A 13,047-nucleotide genomic window follows, 5' to 3' on the forward strand; every position below is an offset into this window, starting at 1 on the left:
TTCCGCCGTTCCTCATTGATTGATCTGCCTGCGCGCTGTATCCATGTCCAGTTTCTATCTGCATTGTATTGTATGCCCGACTCGTTCTGTCATATTCTCTACGATTAGCTCCTCGTGCTTTCTGTGTATCGCAGACTAGCAATTTGTACTTATGTACATATAGCACTTACTATTTAGTATCAAGATTTGACCATATCAGATGAGTTGCTAGATTTTGCGCGTGATGATTACAGGATCAGTACGTATACTTTTTGGCGCATAGTTGTACAGCGCGATGTACTACACTCCAGCTTCTACTGCCCTATCTACATCCATAGGCGTCATGATACTTGCATTGGCGCCATCTACATTGCTGTCAACATCATCGAACATGCCGTCGTCCATCTCCCCTAGAAGATGGTCAACGACATAACTATCTTGCAGGAGCCGTTCCATCCGCGCGAGATGTCGTTCCGTGTACGGGATGACAGCTTCCACCCAGTCTTTGAGCGCTGTCGCGCCCCGCTCTGCACCCTTGGGCGTGATATTGAGCGAGAACGAACCATCACCTTCAGAGACTCCCACGCTGACATCCGGGACGCCGTCCTCGCTGAACGCGCGCACAATGTCGCCCGCAGGACGCAGCTTCACCAGGGCGTGCAGGACGCGCTGCGCAACACCGCTCGTCTTGGCGGTCGCATTCCACATGCGGATGTACCGCAGGAGCCGCGCAAGGTCGCCCGCGGCAAGGGTGCGCAGGACGGTGTCGACGGCGGGGTGGCCAGAGTGCGACGGTTCCGGTGAGCTCGCAGTGGAGGTGGAAGATTGGATGTTCCGGAAAAGCGAAAGGAGGCGCCCAGGTTGGTCCATGGCGAGCGCGAGGGAGATGGCATTCCGGTAGTCGTGCAGAGCGAGGTAGTTCATGAAGTCCTGCTCCCTGTTACAGACAGTCACCATGAGTATCCCAGATTGTTGGCGAGCTGTGGAATGGGAATACACACTTCTGGACCATATCAACACGCTGTGTCTCCTTCTCGATCTCCTGTTCCTCCGTACAGTCTTTCCAGAAGGTGACCACCGAATCGGCAGCACCTGAGACAATGGTGGACTCGTCTCTACTGATTGCAAGTGCCCAGACCTATCAGCATACAGGCTGTCAGCACCCTCCCGACTCACAGATAGGTATAGCTACACGCACCTTGTCTTCATGATTATCCATGGTCGCTGCGCACTCCTCGTCTTTCACATTCCACAGTTTGACCAGCCCATCACTCGCGGAGCTGACCATCTGCATGCCGGCATTAATGAAATCGACGCGTAAGACCGAGTTCGTATGCCCCTCAAACGTCTTCAGGCACGTGAAGTCGTCCAAACTCCAGAGCCGGACTGTCTTGTCTCCACTGCCTGTCGCAAGCACGCGCTCCGCGCGTCCAAAGCGCACACACCACACACCGCGTTTGTGTCCCTTGCATGTCCCTAACAGACGCACCTCGCCGCGCACTGCACCACCAGAGATGATGTAATCAATCTCCCACACCTTTGCCATGCGGTCCTGCGAGCCAGAGGCTACGAATCGATCGTTAGGCGCGACATCGAGCGAGTTGATATCCTTATCGTGCGCCTTGTGCGTGGTAAGACTCTTGCACTTGACAACCCGTTCTGTGCCTTCTTCATCTCCGTCTTCGTTGTTTGATGGCCTACAATACGCCAAAGGCACATTAGACAGGTCCCACATTTTGATGGTCCGGTCCTGGCTTCCAGTGAACATGAAGCGCAATTTTCCGCCAGGGCTATCCACGTCCGCTCTGCGAGACATCGCGATCGCGCCGACGCTCTCCGCATGCCCTTCACAAAGCGCGACACATCCCCATTCTGGTACAGACGCGCTGGCGCCTGCATCCCCGGACTGACGTACAGGCGCCCATATCCGCGCCGAGCGGTCTTTGCTCCCACTGGCCAGGACGCGGCCGCCGGCACCCTGGTCGAGGCAGAGCACGATTTCCGAATGCCCGGAGAGTAATCGGGCATCCAGCGACGAGGCAGAGTACACGCGAATGAGGGACGAATTCGTCGCTAGCGCTACATGCGTGTCCGTGAGTTGAGACGAGGAGGGGCCCGCCTGCGGGGGAAGATATGGCGAGAGGAAAGTTGTGTCAACAATCTCGTCATTGAATCCGATCACCTGGCGCGTGAGGGACTGTGACGAGAGGGAGTGGAACAGGATGTTTTGGTCAGCGTGAATAGAAATAATTGTGGATGTCGCCGGGATATAGCTGAGTCCCGGCTATCAGCACGATTATTACTATAATGTGGCTTGCGGACGTACATGCTATCCATGATCTGCCTCTGCTCTTCTTGGTCTTCCATAACCTCATCCTGCTCGTGACCCAACGTGAATAGCACAACACCCTCTCGTGCGTCCCATATCCGCACAACGCCTTTCTCACCACCAGTGTAGAAGCGTAATTTACCAGCTTCCGACGGCGCTCCAGCCAAGTCTTCGTCAGGGCGTAATAACCCAACAGCTTCCACACGTTCCAACACGGGAATAGTCTTGGTAAGTGAAGGGGAAAAGGCAGCTTCTTTTCCCTTGCCCTTGCTGCTTTTAGTCTTCTGCGCAGCGGACTGCTTCGCGGATATGTCCCAGACCAAAACCACCGAATCACGTCCACCGCTGACGAGCCATTTGCCGTCCTGGGACACATCTAGCCCACGCGGGACGGAAACGTGCCCCTCAAGGACCGCTTCCGGCTTTGGCGCCGCACCGGTCTTCGCTGCAGCAGCTGACAGGTCAAAGATACGTATACGGGTATCTACCGAAGCGGTGACGAGCTGCATTTTCGTTTCCCGATTGACGGCAGAGGGATCGAACGGATAGTTGAACGCGAGCGCGCTGACGACACCGCCGTGGCCTTTGAAGACGTGGGTGACGTACCCGCGGAGGATGTTCCATACCTTGACGACACCGTCGGCGGAGCCGGAGGCGAGATAGGTAGAAGTTGGGTCCGCTTTGCAGACATGCACGGGCGCATCGTGTGCGCGGGCTACGACCCGGAGAGGGTGGACGGGCCTGCTGAGTGGTGTGTTTAAGGGCGGGATCTCATAGATACGCAGTGCGAGAGAGGACGTAAAGACGAGTAGGTGGGTAGAGGAGGGGGTAATGCATAGCGCTGTGATGGGTTCGGTGTCCTGATGATAAATTTGGAGTGAAACAAGCGACGAATACACTAGGCAAGGTGGGATACGTACACCAGCAAAGCGACAAATCTCCTTTCCCTCTTTGACGTCTGTCATGAGAGCCTCCTCGCCCACGCACGTGAAGAGCTTTGTGCCATCGTGGGTGACGGCGACCGGGCCTTCAGTATGAAGAGGGGCAATAACCCTTGCCTTTTTGAAGCTGGAAGAGGTTCAGGGTGTTTTTTTTTTTTCATGTTATGGAAAGCGGAGGAGAACATACGCAGTTTTGAGCTTGGGACGAGCAGTAGACGCCATGAGGAACGAGCCAATGTCGACTTTTTCAATAGACGTTTGGGTGCGCGTTGTTTGCGTTTGTTGTCCATCAGCGTCGAGCCACTACGCCCGCGCGCCCATCAGCAGCGCCTATCGAACTTGGGAAGTACGTTCTCTGTGATGTGGCCAGCGCGCAGGCTCCTGGACGCACCGTGCTGCTGACTGGCGAACGGCTTTATCAGTCATGTCGGGCTTGTCTTTAATTTCTCGTGAGCTCACCGCCTGATCGACCCGCTACCGGCTCAGACATGTGCGGAGTACGAGCCACAAGAGCCTGACCCAGATCGGAGCTCCGAGAGAAAGCTGCGGCTGGTCGTCCGTGCGGAGCAGCGGTGAGTGTTTCTGAGATGAAATAACTCCGGCGAGACGCGTTCCTGTGGCTGTCCGCGGGCGATTTCTTTGCTCCCGGCAAACTGCGAGGGCAACACAGGCCCTGCTTCGCGTGAGTGCGCTCAGCTTGGGATCAGGACGACTGACTGTTGCACCGCTCGCGCAAGGCAGGTTGGCTCCGACATGGCAGTTCACCCGCGCTCTGCTAGTCATTTCCGACAGTCATGGATCCTGACAGTTTCCCTTGTTCTGGTCTTGTCCCCCCGAATACGCTGGTCCGGTGTTCGGCCGCTTTTGCCCTTGTTTATTTTGATATGATGTATCCAGGAAGCATCACAACCAATTTGCGTACACAGATAGGTTACAGCGGGGCTCTGAAAGAACATTCTCGAACGTAGTAGAACATGTGGAGAAGGAGCAGAAAAATGGATACAATAACCTACGGCCCATACAAGGAAAAATCGCATAACAAGGCCTGCCCAACATAATAGAAGCAGTACTGTAAATGTCTAACAAGGCAGCATGTTGTTGACGACATGCCATGATGCTTGAGCCTCAAGGCCGTGAAGATGTGTATCCTGGCGGTCGTCGTTGCAGTTGATACGCACGCAATGCATCTTCGGCTGCTAATCGGAGTCTTGCTTCGTCCTCCGCAATATGTTCCGCCTCCCGCCGCCGCCTCATCTCCTCATCCAGCCGGCTCTCCGCCACTTTCAGCGCAGCTCGCATCCGCGCCGCGTCTGCTTGCGCATCAGCAAGCTGGCTCGACATCCGTAACGACGCATTGACGGCGTCTGTGGACTGTCTTCGCAGACCGGCCATCTCCATCTTGAGCCGCTCCGCCACGGGATCCTGGCTCTCCGCCCCCCTGTAACCGGCACTTGCATATCCCGAGAATGCTCCATACAGCACTGGTCTGTTTGGCGGACTGGTCAGGGAATGCGTGCTCGATGTAGACGCGCGGGGGTCGAACTTGTACGGCATCTCGTCGGAGCTCACGTAGTCTTCGTCCGACATGCGTCCTCCCTCTTCGTCCCACTCCATCTCGTCGTCATCGTCATCGTCATAGTACTCACCTGGCCGCAGGGATGATACCTGACTGAACGACCGACTGTCGACTGGCCGCAGGGTCGCGATGGGAGGGGGATGATAGTCTTTGAGCTCGGGTGTCTTCTCCTGTGCTTTGCCTCGGAATGGCGGAGGAGGAGGGGGTAGAGATATCTCAGGCGGGGGCGCTGTAGGAATGCTTGGAGGGGGCGGAACAGCAGCGCTGTTAGCTGCAGCCTCCTTGTTTGCACGACCGCGTTTCCGCGGGCGTTTCGTGCCCGGGGGCGCATTGAGGTTCACGGTCCAGTACGAGCCGAAGCCTGGGTCGGTGGCGGGCCGCGGTTGCCGCTCAAATAGGCGATTGAGGGATAGATGATGCCTGACTGATTGCTGAGCTCCGGAGGTCAGCCATTGCGTGAATGAAGGGGGACGGGAGGGACGGGGAGAGGCAGAGATAGCTACCTTCCATGCAGGGCCTGCGGTCTTGTAGTAGGGGTATTTCTTCTCCATGGCAGCATATATTTCGCGAATGGTCAGACGCTTTTTGGGACTGCCTAGGATGGCGCAGCGGAGGATAACGGGGAGGGTATGCTGTGGCCTGCCGTCTGTGTTTGGGAGGCATGCGAGGGTATCGGGGCAGTTGGGATGTGGCTCGTGGGGGGTGATGGAGATGTTGCTCTGGCCATAGTAGTTCTCCTGGATGGATGTGCGGTCTGACTGATGTTCTCTGGGGGACGAGATGCTGCCACTGGGTGAGCGAGACTGCTTGACTCTGGAAGGCGGGGTGAGCGGTGGGGAGGGGAGGGGAGGGGAGGAGAAGAGAGGGGCAGCTGGAGGAGAATGGACTCACCGGAGACTGTACTCGTAGGAAGACTCGGGGTTGAGGAGGTTGTTGAGGCTGGTCATGGAGGCACCGGCCAGGGAGGAGTGGCTGGGCGGGAGGAAAAGGCAAGAGTTTGCGGGTATTAGGTTGTGTTTGTGGGTCCATCCGCCTCTCCTTACATCGCACCCGGCCATTGTTCGCTGTCAGATCCGCAGCTCCGATTCAAGTCCTTGACACGGCCGGTGGCGCGCCCAGAAAGGAAAGTCTGCGGCTGCTGATCAACGCCTTATCGCGACTGCACACAAGGCACGTTCATGCGCCGTGATTATCTGATTCTCATTCAGTCCACAACATTCGCCTTCGCCTTCGCCTTCTCCTCCTCCTCCTCCTCCTCTTCCTCCTCCGTCTCTTCCCCATTCCCATCGCCAACACAAATGGCGTCTCTCCCTTATCAGATGCACCCACCACCAGACCTCTCCGTACGTAACCCCATCGCGCCCTGTCATGTGCCCCGGCCGCAAAGTTTGGCCTGGACCTACTTGGGACCTACTGTCACCCACGCTTTTTGCGTGCCGGCACGGCTACTCATGCGCAAAACGTAAACTCCAATCACAAAGTAAATTTTCCCTAGATATACATCCAATCCTCCGAAAGAACTCGTCTCACCTCCCTCTCCCTCTCCTCTTCTCCTCGGTCAACACACATGCTACGCCCCACAGCCAGGGCAAGTTGCCGGCATCCAATGAAATCGAGGGAAACGCACCGCATTCACTTCAGAGGACTGAATGGCAGTGGCTCCAGAATTATCGAATCCATCAGCATCGAATACTCCGCCGTCTTGATATGCCGGCGCTATGAGTTTCAATCACCGCTCAAGGAAATAACATCGCACCTTTGAGACTGTCTCTGACCACCCATCCAGCTTCCACGCCTTCTCGCGCGTCTCCTTTCGGGTCTGCAGGTCACTAGGCGTTCCAGCTGACTATCAGCCTAGCGAAACGGACATTGTTCGGTGCACATACGGGTACTGCCACATGTGATGAACTTGATGTAGTCGCCCAACCTGTGAGAACCATGCACCAACAGGCTCCACGAATTTCCGCCGGGCCTCGATCCCCTTGCGCCTATAATATATGACACAACGTTGATATCGTGAGCATCAAAGTCCGACTGAGCAGATGATGTCCAACCCACCATGTCTGCTCCCACTGTAACAGCGTCCCCGGGTTCAGCTGATACGTCCGCAGCTCAAAGATCCCTCCTTCTGAATGAGGAGGTGCGGTAGGCAGGATGGCGAACTCTTGACATAACTGAGAAGACCGCGAGACCAAGTGGGGCAGCATACTTCGATATGCTTTGATATGCTGATACGCAACATTGTTCCTTCACGCGTAATGACAGACGGACAAGCGGAGTTCACTCACGTCAGACTCTCGGATCTTCTTCGTGGTCATGTCGTAACCGCTATAGTTCTCATATTCGAGAATATGGACTAGGAAGGAAACTAGTTCAGATGGGGGCAAGGGGGCGGGCGAATGTCAACTCACCAAACGTGTCTTGCTCCCCGACAACCGTCTCCCAGCTTCCCGTGAGCTTAACGTGCAAACCGGAGTCATCCTTAATAGCCGCGTAATATTGTTCTCTACGGATACGTAGGTCATAAGACGTCAGCGGACCACGGCGGAAATAGGACCACAGATATTGGGACGTACGCTGCCTTCTTGTAGTCTCCGACTGCCTCAGGCTTCACTCGGTGGACTATTTTCCCATTCATTCGCCTCACTTCTAGTGAGACACGCGGCAAGACTAGAACTCACCTTCAAATCCATGGATATACTTTCCGCGGGCCACGAGCCGCGAATGCTGTTGAACGGCGACATCTCCCTCTTTCTTTGCCTCTGGTGAACCATGTAGTATCGACTACATTTCAGTGAGCACGACATGTCCATATACAAGGGAGACGCGTCAGCAGTTCGACACACATTTACGGCGCGCCCCGCAGACGACTGTACCTTCACGGAGATCGCGCGCCTCGCGTCAAAAGAGACGGAGGCCAGGGTCGGCTTCAACAGTCTGGAAGTACGCATGGCGAGCATGTTGAGTTAAGGAATGTAAAGGACGGTGGTCGTCAGCTGTAATGGGAGGAGTGAGTCGGGTCGTGGTCAACGCACTGCACCTGCTGTCGTCGTTGCGGCGTTTGAGCGAGACGCAGGCGCGCGGGGTAGTTTCACGTGGGCGAGGAGCTCCTCCGTCACGTGATAGACTCTGATGCGCATGCGGTTCCAGATTGGGTTAGCGCGCAGTTCCTGGTGCTCGGGAGCGCTTGGCGGCGGCGGCGAGTGCCTGTCCCTGCTCGAGGAAGGTCGTTGTCGTCTTCGTCTTCGACGTTTTCTGTCTCGCTACGGCCATGCCGCCTCTACCTTCCTGGAGGCAGATCTTCCATGTCGCTCAGACTATCGCCATCCCTGTAGTCATCGCCCTGGCCGTTAGCTATGTCCAAACGAAGACGAAGTCGGACGCGACTCCACCATCTCTATATCTACCTGTCCTTGGCGACATTGGTTTCATACCGAGAAAGTTCCCAGTAACTTATCGACTTGATGCGGAAGATTTTGCAGACTACGAACGCGTACAGAATACCTCGATAATCAACGCCCCCGACACGACGGCAGTCATACTAAACTGGTCTCGTTTTCCCAATGTCTTGCTTATCACTTCCCTTTTATGCGGACCATGGCTTCGTGACACTGTCGCAAAAGTGGTTGTATGGAACAACAGCCCCCGCACACTCACCTACGAGGTATATTCATGTCATCGTGGACTTGTCCTCGTCTCGCCTGGATGTGTTGTAATTCGTCATTAGGATTTCAAGAATACGGGATGTGCAAAAGACCAGCTGGTAATCCACAATTCACAAGGGAATATGTATTTTCAGGGCCGTTTCATGGCATGTGCTGGTGTGGGGACACCTTATTGCTTCATCCAAGTGGGTGTTCACCTACACTCTGTACTTCTTGGCCACTCATCAGGATAGCTCTAGGACGACGACTTCCTTATCCGTCCAGAGATCTTGCAAACACTAAGAGCGCAAATATCTAGCAGCAACACTTCGCATGCGATCCATCTTCTTCCGCCTGATGAACACTTATCATCATCCCTTCGCGAGATCCATGTGCCTAAGCCAGACCCATCTTACCTCTCGGATATCCACACTTCATTCGCCTGGCTGGGACACGGCACCATCATGCACCGTTCTAAAGCAGATGAATTTTTGGCTCTAATGCGGCGTTTGCGCGTGACACCAGAAGAGATGAAAATGGCCGACAACTATTTTACGATCTTGAGCAACCGAGTGCCCGAATTTTGGTTTGACCAGGATTTCCCACTCGGAGGTGGACAAGCATTTACAGTGGGAGAGGAGGGAGATGAGAGGAACAGACGACACATCGTCCGTGCAATCTTAAGCCTTCCGTCGCAAAGGATGCTCACATCATTATCATTTAGCTTAGAGCTGCGGAATATCTGGACTCGATCGTACGTTGTGGTTCTGCGTCCTGCGACAGTGCGGACGATAGTACAAAGCCGTCCCTCGCTAGAATGCCTTACACGTCTTTGGCCGTGCATCCTCCACCTACGCCATGGACACGCGCTGCGTGCAAGGGAGCCACCTGCATGCTTGAAACGAACATCAAGTTGTTACCAGACACGATCACGCATACAAGCGCTAGCGCGGCTCATATGGTCAGTCTTGGCCAGGAAAACCTTGAGAAAATAGGCGAAGCAGGGAAGCGGCACTACGAGAACCACCCTCCGTCGCATGCGGTGGACACGCGTCCCGACACCGCCTTCAAGAGCCTGGGCGGTATGTATACTCTGCCGTTGTTCGGTATCGTGCACGCTCACAATCGCAACACAGGTGCCAGGAAGGGAGACACAATTGCACTAGATATCCTCTCGGATATCAGCGACGTGCATGAATGGAAGGCGATTGAAATGGTATGGCTTGTGGACGCAGATACCGAACAGATCTTGCAGGCCAGCACGTTCGAATCTTCGACAGATAATCAGCGCTGGGTGGGTGTATGTTTACATTACTGTCATGCCATGACTCATGATGTGCATCAGCGCCCAGCATTACACCGACCGGTCTGCGATTACACGAGCATCGCCAACCCTGCAAGTGGTGGGGACCAGGGCTCCGCCAAAACGCTGCGTGAATGCAGTGTCCAGATGGTTCTATCTTCAACGGCCCTGCATCTGTACGCGAACGGGAGGTACTTTAGGGTGCGATTGAATGAAGATCAGGAGAAGCCATGGACGGTATACGAAGTATGGTTGCGAGGGTTGTAGATGCGTGGCATGGCATGCACATGTATAGATGAATCTAGACGCACAGAAACAAAGTTTTGGAAATTCTGCACTAGGGGCTCGAGTAAGGGAGACGAACCATCCAAAAGTTCTGGTACAATTTGAAGACGATGTCTGACAACAAGCGGAGCTGCTGGATACAGAGTCAGACGGACCTGGCACCATTGGGCGGCTGAGGGCTGACTAAGGGACGGGTACAAGCCCTATCAACGCCCAGCTTGTGAACTTGGTCTCAACCACTTCTATCGATGGGCTCGAGTCAGACCGGAAGCAAATAACATATAAACCCTGCAACACCGTGGCCCTCAACACTCCTTTTCCTCTGCTCGACCGTCTTGCTGCTGTGTGCTCAACATCAGCAGACCGTAGCGCCCCCGGACTCGCGCGTCGTCAGCTGTGCCGCTTGCGGCGTAGCCCGGGTTGATTGAGAACGCTCCTCAAACTCCCCCGTTTCTCGCATCTTCACGACGAGCCTGAGAGCAACGGACGGACCCTCGCTACCAATTCTGCCCATCTCGTGCGATCTGCGGCGTTCATTTACTTCTTCTGGCCATGTCTGTAGCCCGACTCTACTCAAAACTTGCCCCTCATGGCAAACCCATTCTCTGTCGCGGACTCGGGACGTCTCCGGCCGTCCAGCAGGCGGAAGTGACCACTGCGGAGCATGTGCGCACTCGTGCCAAGGTGCGTTCATCATGGACTCTGTCTCCGCCAATGCTACTCGGGTTCTGACCATCGGCGACAGGAGAAATTGGCACATGTGGATGCGCAAAAACCATTTTCTCCGTCCTTGATAGATTCATTTAACAGACGGCACAACTACCTGCGCATATCTCTCACAGAGAGATGTAATCTCCGATGTATGTGGATGAGCTTGGCTGCCGGGGCCGATAGTGATTGGACCTTGGCTGTACAGGTTTCTACTGCATGCCCAGCGAGGGTGTCGAGTTATCCCCCCGGGATCATATCCTGACGGATGATGAAGTGATCCGTCTTGCCAAGTTATTTGTCAAGAGCGGGGTGACCAAGATCAGGTTGACTGGCGGCGAGCCGACAGTACGAAAGGGTTTGGTGGACATCGTGGGTGGGTGGTTCGCGGTTGCGACATTCTGGGGATTTGCCTCTCATTCTCCGCACGGTGTTCATCAGGTCGTCTGAATGAGCTGCGAGAATTCGGTCTGCAATCTATTGGCATGACCACGAACGGCATAGCCTTGGAACGTCGCCTGCCTGCGTTGATTGAGAATGGGCTTACGCATCTGAACCTCAGGTGCCCTTTTTCATATTGGACCTAGACTCGTGCTGACAACGCCGCGCAGCTTGGATACAATGGACCCTCATAAATTTGAGATCATGACTCGGCGAATGGGTCACGCAGCCGTTCTTCGCTCCCTGGATGCCGCGCTCTCCCTCGGCCTGGAGTCTGTAAAATTGAACGTCGTAGTAATAAAGGGGTTGAATGATGCCGAGGTTCTGGACTTCATACAGCTGACCCAAAGCAAGGATATTTCCGTCAGATTTATTGAATTCATGCCGTTCACAGGTGACGTCTCAACATGTTGACAGTCAGCCAAGATATGACTCATTTTCTATTGCATCCATTGGACAGGCAACAAATGGGATAAGGCCAAGATGCTTCCATCCTCTGAAATTCTAGACCGCATACAGCGTGACCACCCCAATACGATCAAGGCCCCTGATGAGCTCAACGACACTGCCCGTTCATACATCATTCCCGGATTCAAAGGGAGCTTTGGCTTCATCAGTAGCATGTCCGATCATTTCTGTGGGTCATGCAACCGACTCCGGCTCACTGCGGACGGCCAGATCAAGGTCAGGATCACATTGTCGAACACGTTGTCACTTTATTTCGCAGTTTTATCTCACGCCGCATTTGTCTGTCAGGTATGCTTGTTTGACGCCAAGGAGATATCTCTGCGTGACCAGATGCGCCGCGGGACGACCGATGACGAACTGCTAGAAACGATAGGGCACGCCGTCCGGGGGAAGCAGGAGAAACATGCCGGTATGGAAGACATTGACGTCGTGACCAACCGACCCATGATTCTTATTGGAGGTTGAGTCTTTCTTTCTTTTCCGCCCAATGTTCGTCACCGACCAGCGCACATTGATCCCTACCCTGACCGCCCGCTGTACATTAGGGTATCGCATCAACATGACTCGGCCTCGGGCACCACTGATACATTCTCGACTCAAATCATCATGGCATAATCTTATCCCGGGACGCCGCGGCGAGTCCGCGGTGCGCTGTTTCAGCACTAGTGGCATCTCTGCACTCGGTTCCGGGGAGATGGGCCCGAAGCTCACGCATCTCGATGCAACGGGGCGTGCGTCGATGGTGGACGTCGCCGGGAAAGAGCCGACGCGGCGGACGGCGGTGGCGATGGGGCGCATCTATATTCCGGAGGTGGCGTACGAGCTGGTGACGGCGACGTACCCCGCAGGGCACGGGGCGCCGGGGGCTGCGCTGGAGGCGGCGAAGGCGAAGGCGCGGTCGAAGGGGGACGTGCTGACCGTCGCGCAGCTGGCGGGGATCATGGGCAGCAAACGCACGGCCGATCTAATACCGCTGTGCCACCCGCTGCAGCTGTCCCACATCGCGGTGACGCTGCAGCCCGAAGAAGGGCAGGACCGATCAGCTTCCGGATCCTCAGGGGGGCGCGAAGCGTCGTGCCGGCGCGAGGTTATCGGCGATCCCGATGTCGGAGCGAGCTGCCAGGCGGGCGGGGTCGCGCGGCGCACATACAGCATCCTGTGCCGCGCCGAGGTGGCGTGCGAGGGCAGGACGGGGGTCGAGATGGAGGCCCTGACCGCAGTCTCGGTCGGTCTGCTGACGGTGTGGGACATGCTCAAGGCGGTGGCGGGCAGGGAGATGGTGATTGGCGACGTCGCCGTCGTGCGGAAAGCGGGGGGCTCCAGCGGGGACTTTGTGCGAGAGCTATAGTGGGGGGGGGGGGCGGGGCCGTATG

The 13,047-nt window shown here is 55.6% G+C and overlaps 6 protein-coding genes across 6 annotated transcripts; 3 read left to right on the forward strand and 3 right to left on the reverse strand.

The window, feature by feature from the left end:
* Nucleotides 1-279: 279 nt before the first annotated feature.
* FIBRA_05897 (uncharacterized protein) lies at nt 280-3,471 on the reverse strand (the record flags this gene model as incomplete). The annotated part of the gene is made up of 6 exons (XM_012327644.1): nt 280-916; nt 981-1,117; nt 1,178-2,252; nt 2,306-3,168; nt 3,229-3,376; nt 3,437-3,471. 6 exons carry the CDS (start codon nt 3,469-3,471, stop codon nt 280-282), a joined length of 2,895 nt encoding a protein of 964 aa, XP_012183034.1.
* Nucleotides 3,472-4,374: 903 nt separating this feature from the next.
* On the reverse strand, nt 4,375-5,772 carry FIBRA_05898 (uncharacterized protein; the record flags this gene model as incomplete). The annotated part of the gene is made up of 2 exons (XM_012327645.1): nt 4,375-5,638; nt 5,717-5,772. 2 exons carry the CDS (start codon nt 5,770-5,772, stop codon nt 4,375-4,377), a joined length of 1,320 nt encoding a protein of 439 aa, XP_012183035.1.
* A 685-nt stretch (nt 5,773-6,457) lies between these two features.
* FIBRA_05899 (uncharacterized protein) lies at nt 6,458-7,785 on the reverse strand (the record flags this gene model as incomplete). The annotated part of the gene is made up of 9 exons (XM_012327646.1): nt 6,458-6,526; nt 6,582-6,654; nt 6,712-6,813; nt 6,884-7,053; nt 7,114-7,181; nt 7,237-7,331; nt 7,402-7,447; nt 7,507-7,609; nt 7,672-7,785. The coding sequence occupies 9 exons, from the start codon at nt 7,783-7,785 to the stop codon at nt 6,458-6,460; spliced, it is 840 nt and encodes a 279-aa protein (XP_012183036.1).
* Nucleotides 7,786-8,096: 311 nt separating this feature from the next.
* On the forward strand, nt 8,097-10,039 carry FIBRA_05900 (uncharacterized protein; the record flags this gene model as incomplete). The annotated part of the gene is made up of 6 exons (XM_012327647.1): nt 8,097-8,489; nt 8,553-8,675; nt 8,730-9,137; nt 9,194-9,551; nt 9,606-9,763; nt 9,815-10,039. 6 exons carry the CDS (start codon nt 8,097-8,099, stop codon nt 10,037-10,039), a joined length of 1,665 nt encoding a protein of 554 aa, XP_012183037.1.
* Nucleotides 10,040-10,609: 570 nt separating this feature from the next.
* FIBRA_05901 (uncharacterized protein) lies at nt 10,610-12,139 on the forward strand (the record flags this gene model as incomplete). The annotated part of the gene is made up of 7 exons (XM_012327648.1): nt 10,610-10,741; nt 10,803-10,917; nt 10,974-11,141; nt 11,207-11,327; nt 11,377-11,600; nt 11,667-11,890; nt 11,963-12,139. 7 exons carry the CDS (start codon nt 10,610-10,612, stop codon nt 12,137-12,139), a joined length of 1,161 nt encoding a protein of 386 aa, XP_012183038.1.
* A 94-nt stretch (nt 12,140-12,233) lies between these two features.
* On the forward strand, nt 12,234-13,022 carry FIBRA_05902 (uncharacterized protein; the record flags this gene model as incomplete). Its single annotated transcript, XM_012327649.1, has 1 exon — nt 12,234-13,022. One exon carries the CDS (start codon nt 12,234-12,236, stop codon nt 13,020-13,022), a length of 789 nt encoding a protein of 262 aa, XP_012183039.1.
* Between the last annotated feature and the right edge of the window lie 25 nt (nt 13,023-13,047).

This window comes from Fibroporia radiculosa (assembly GCF_000313525.1).
Source record: "Fibroporia radiculosa TFFH 294 genomic supercontigs, scaffold5655, whole genome shotgun sequence".
In the NCBI taxonomy this organism is placed as follows: Eukaryota; Fungi; Basidiomycota; class Agaricomycetes; order Polyporales; family Fibroporiaceae; genus Fibroporia; species Fibroporia radiculosa.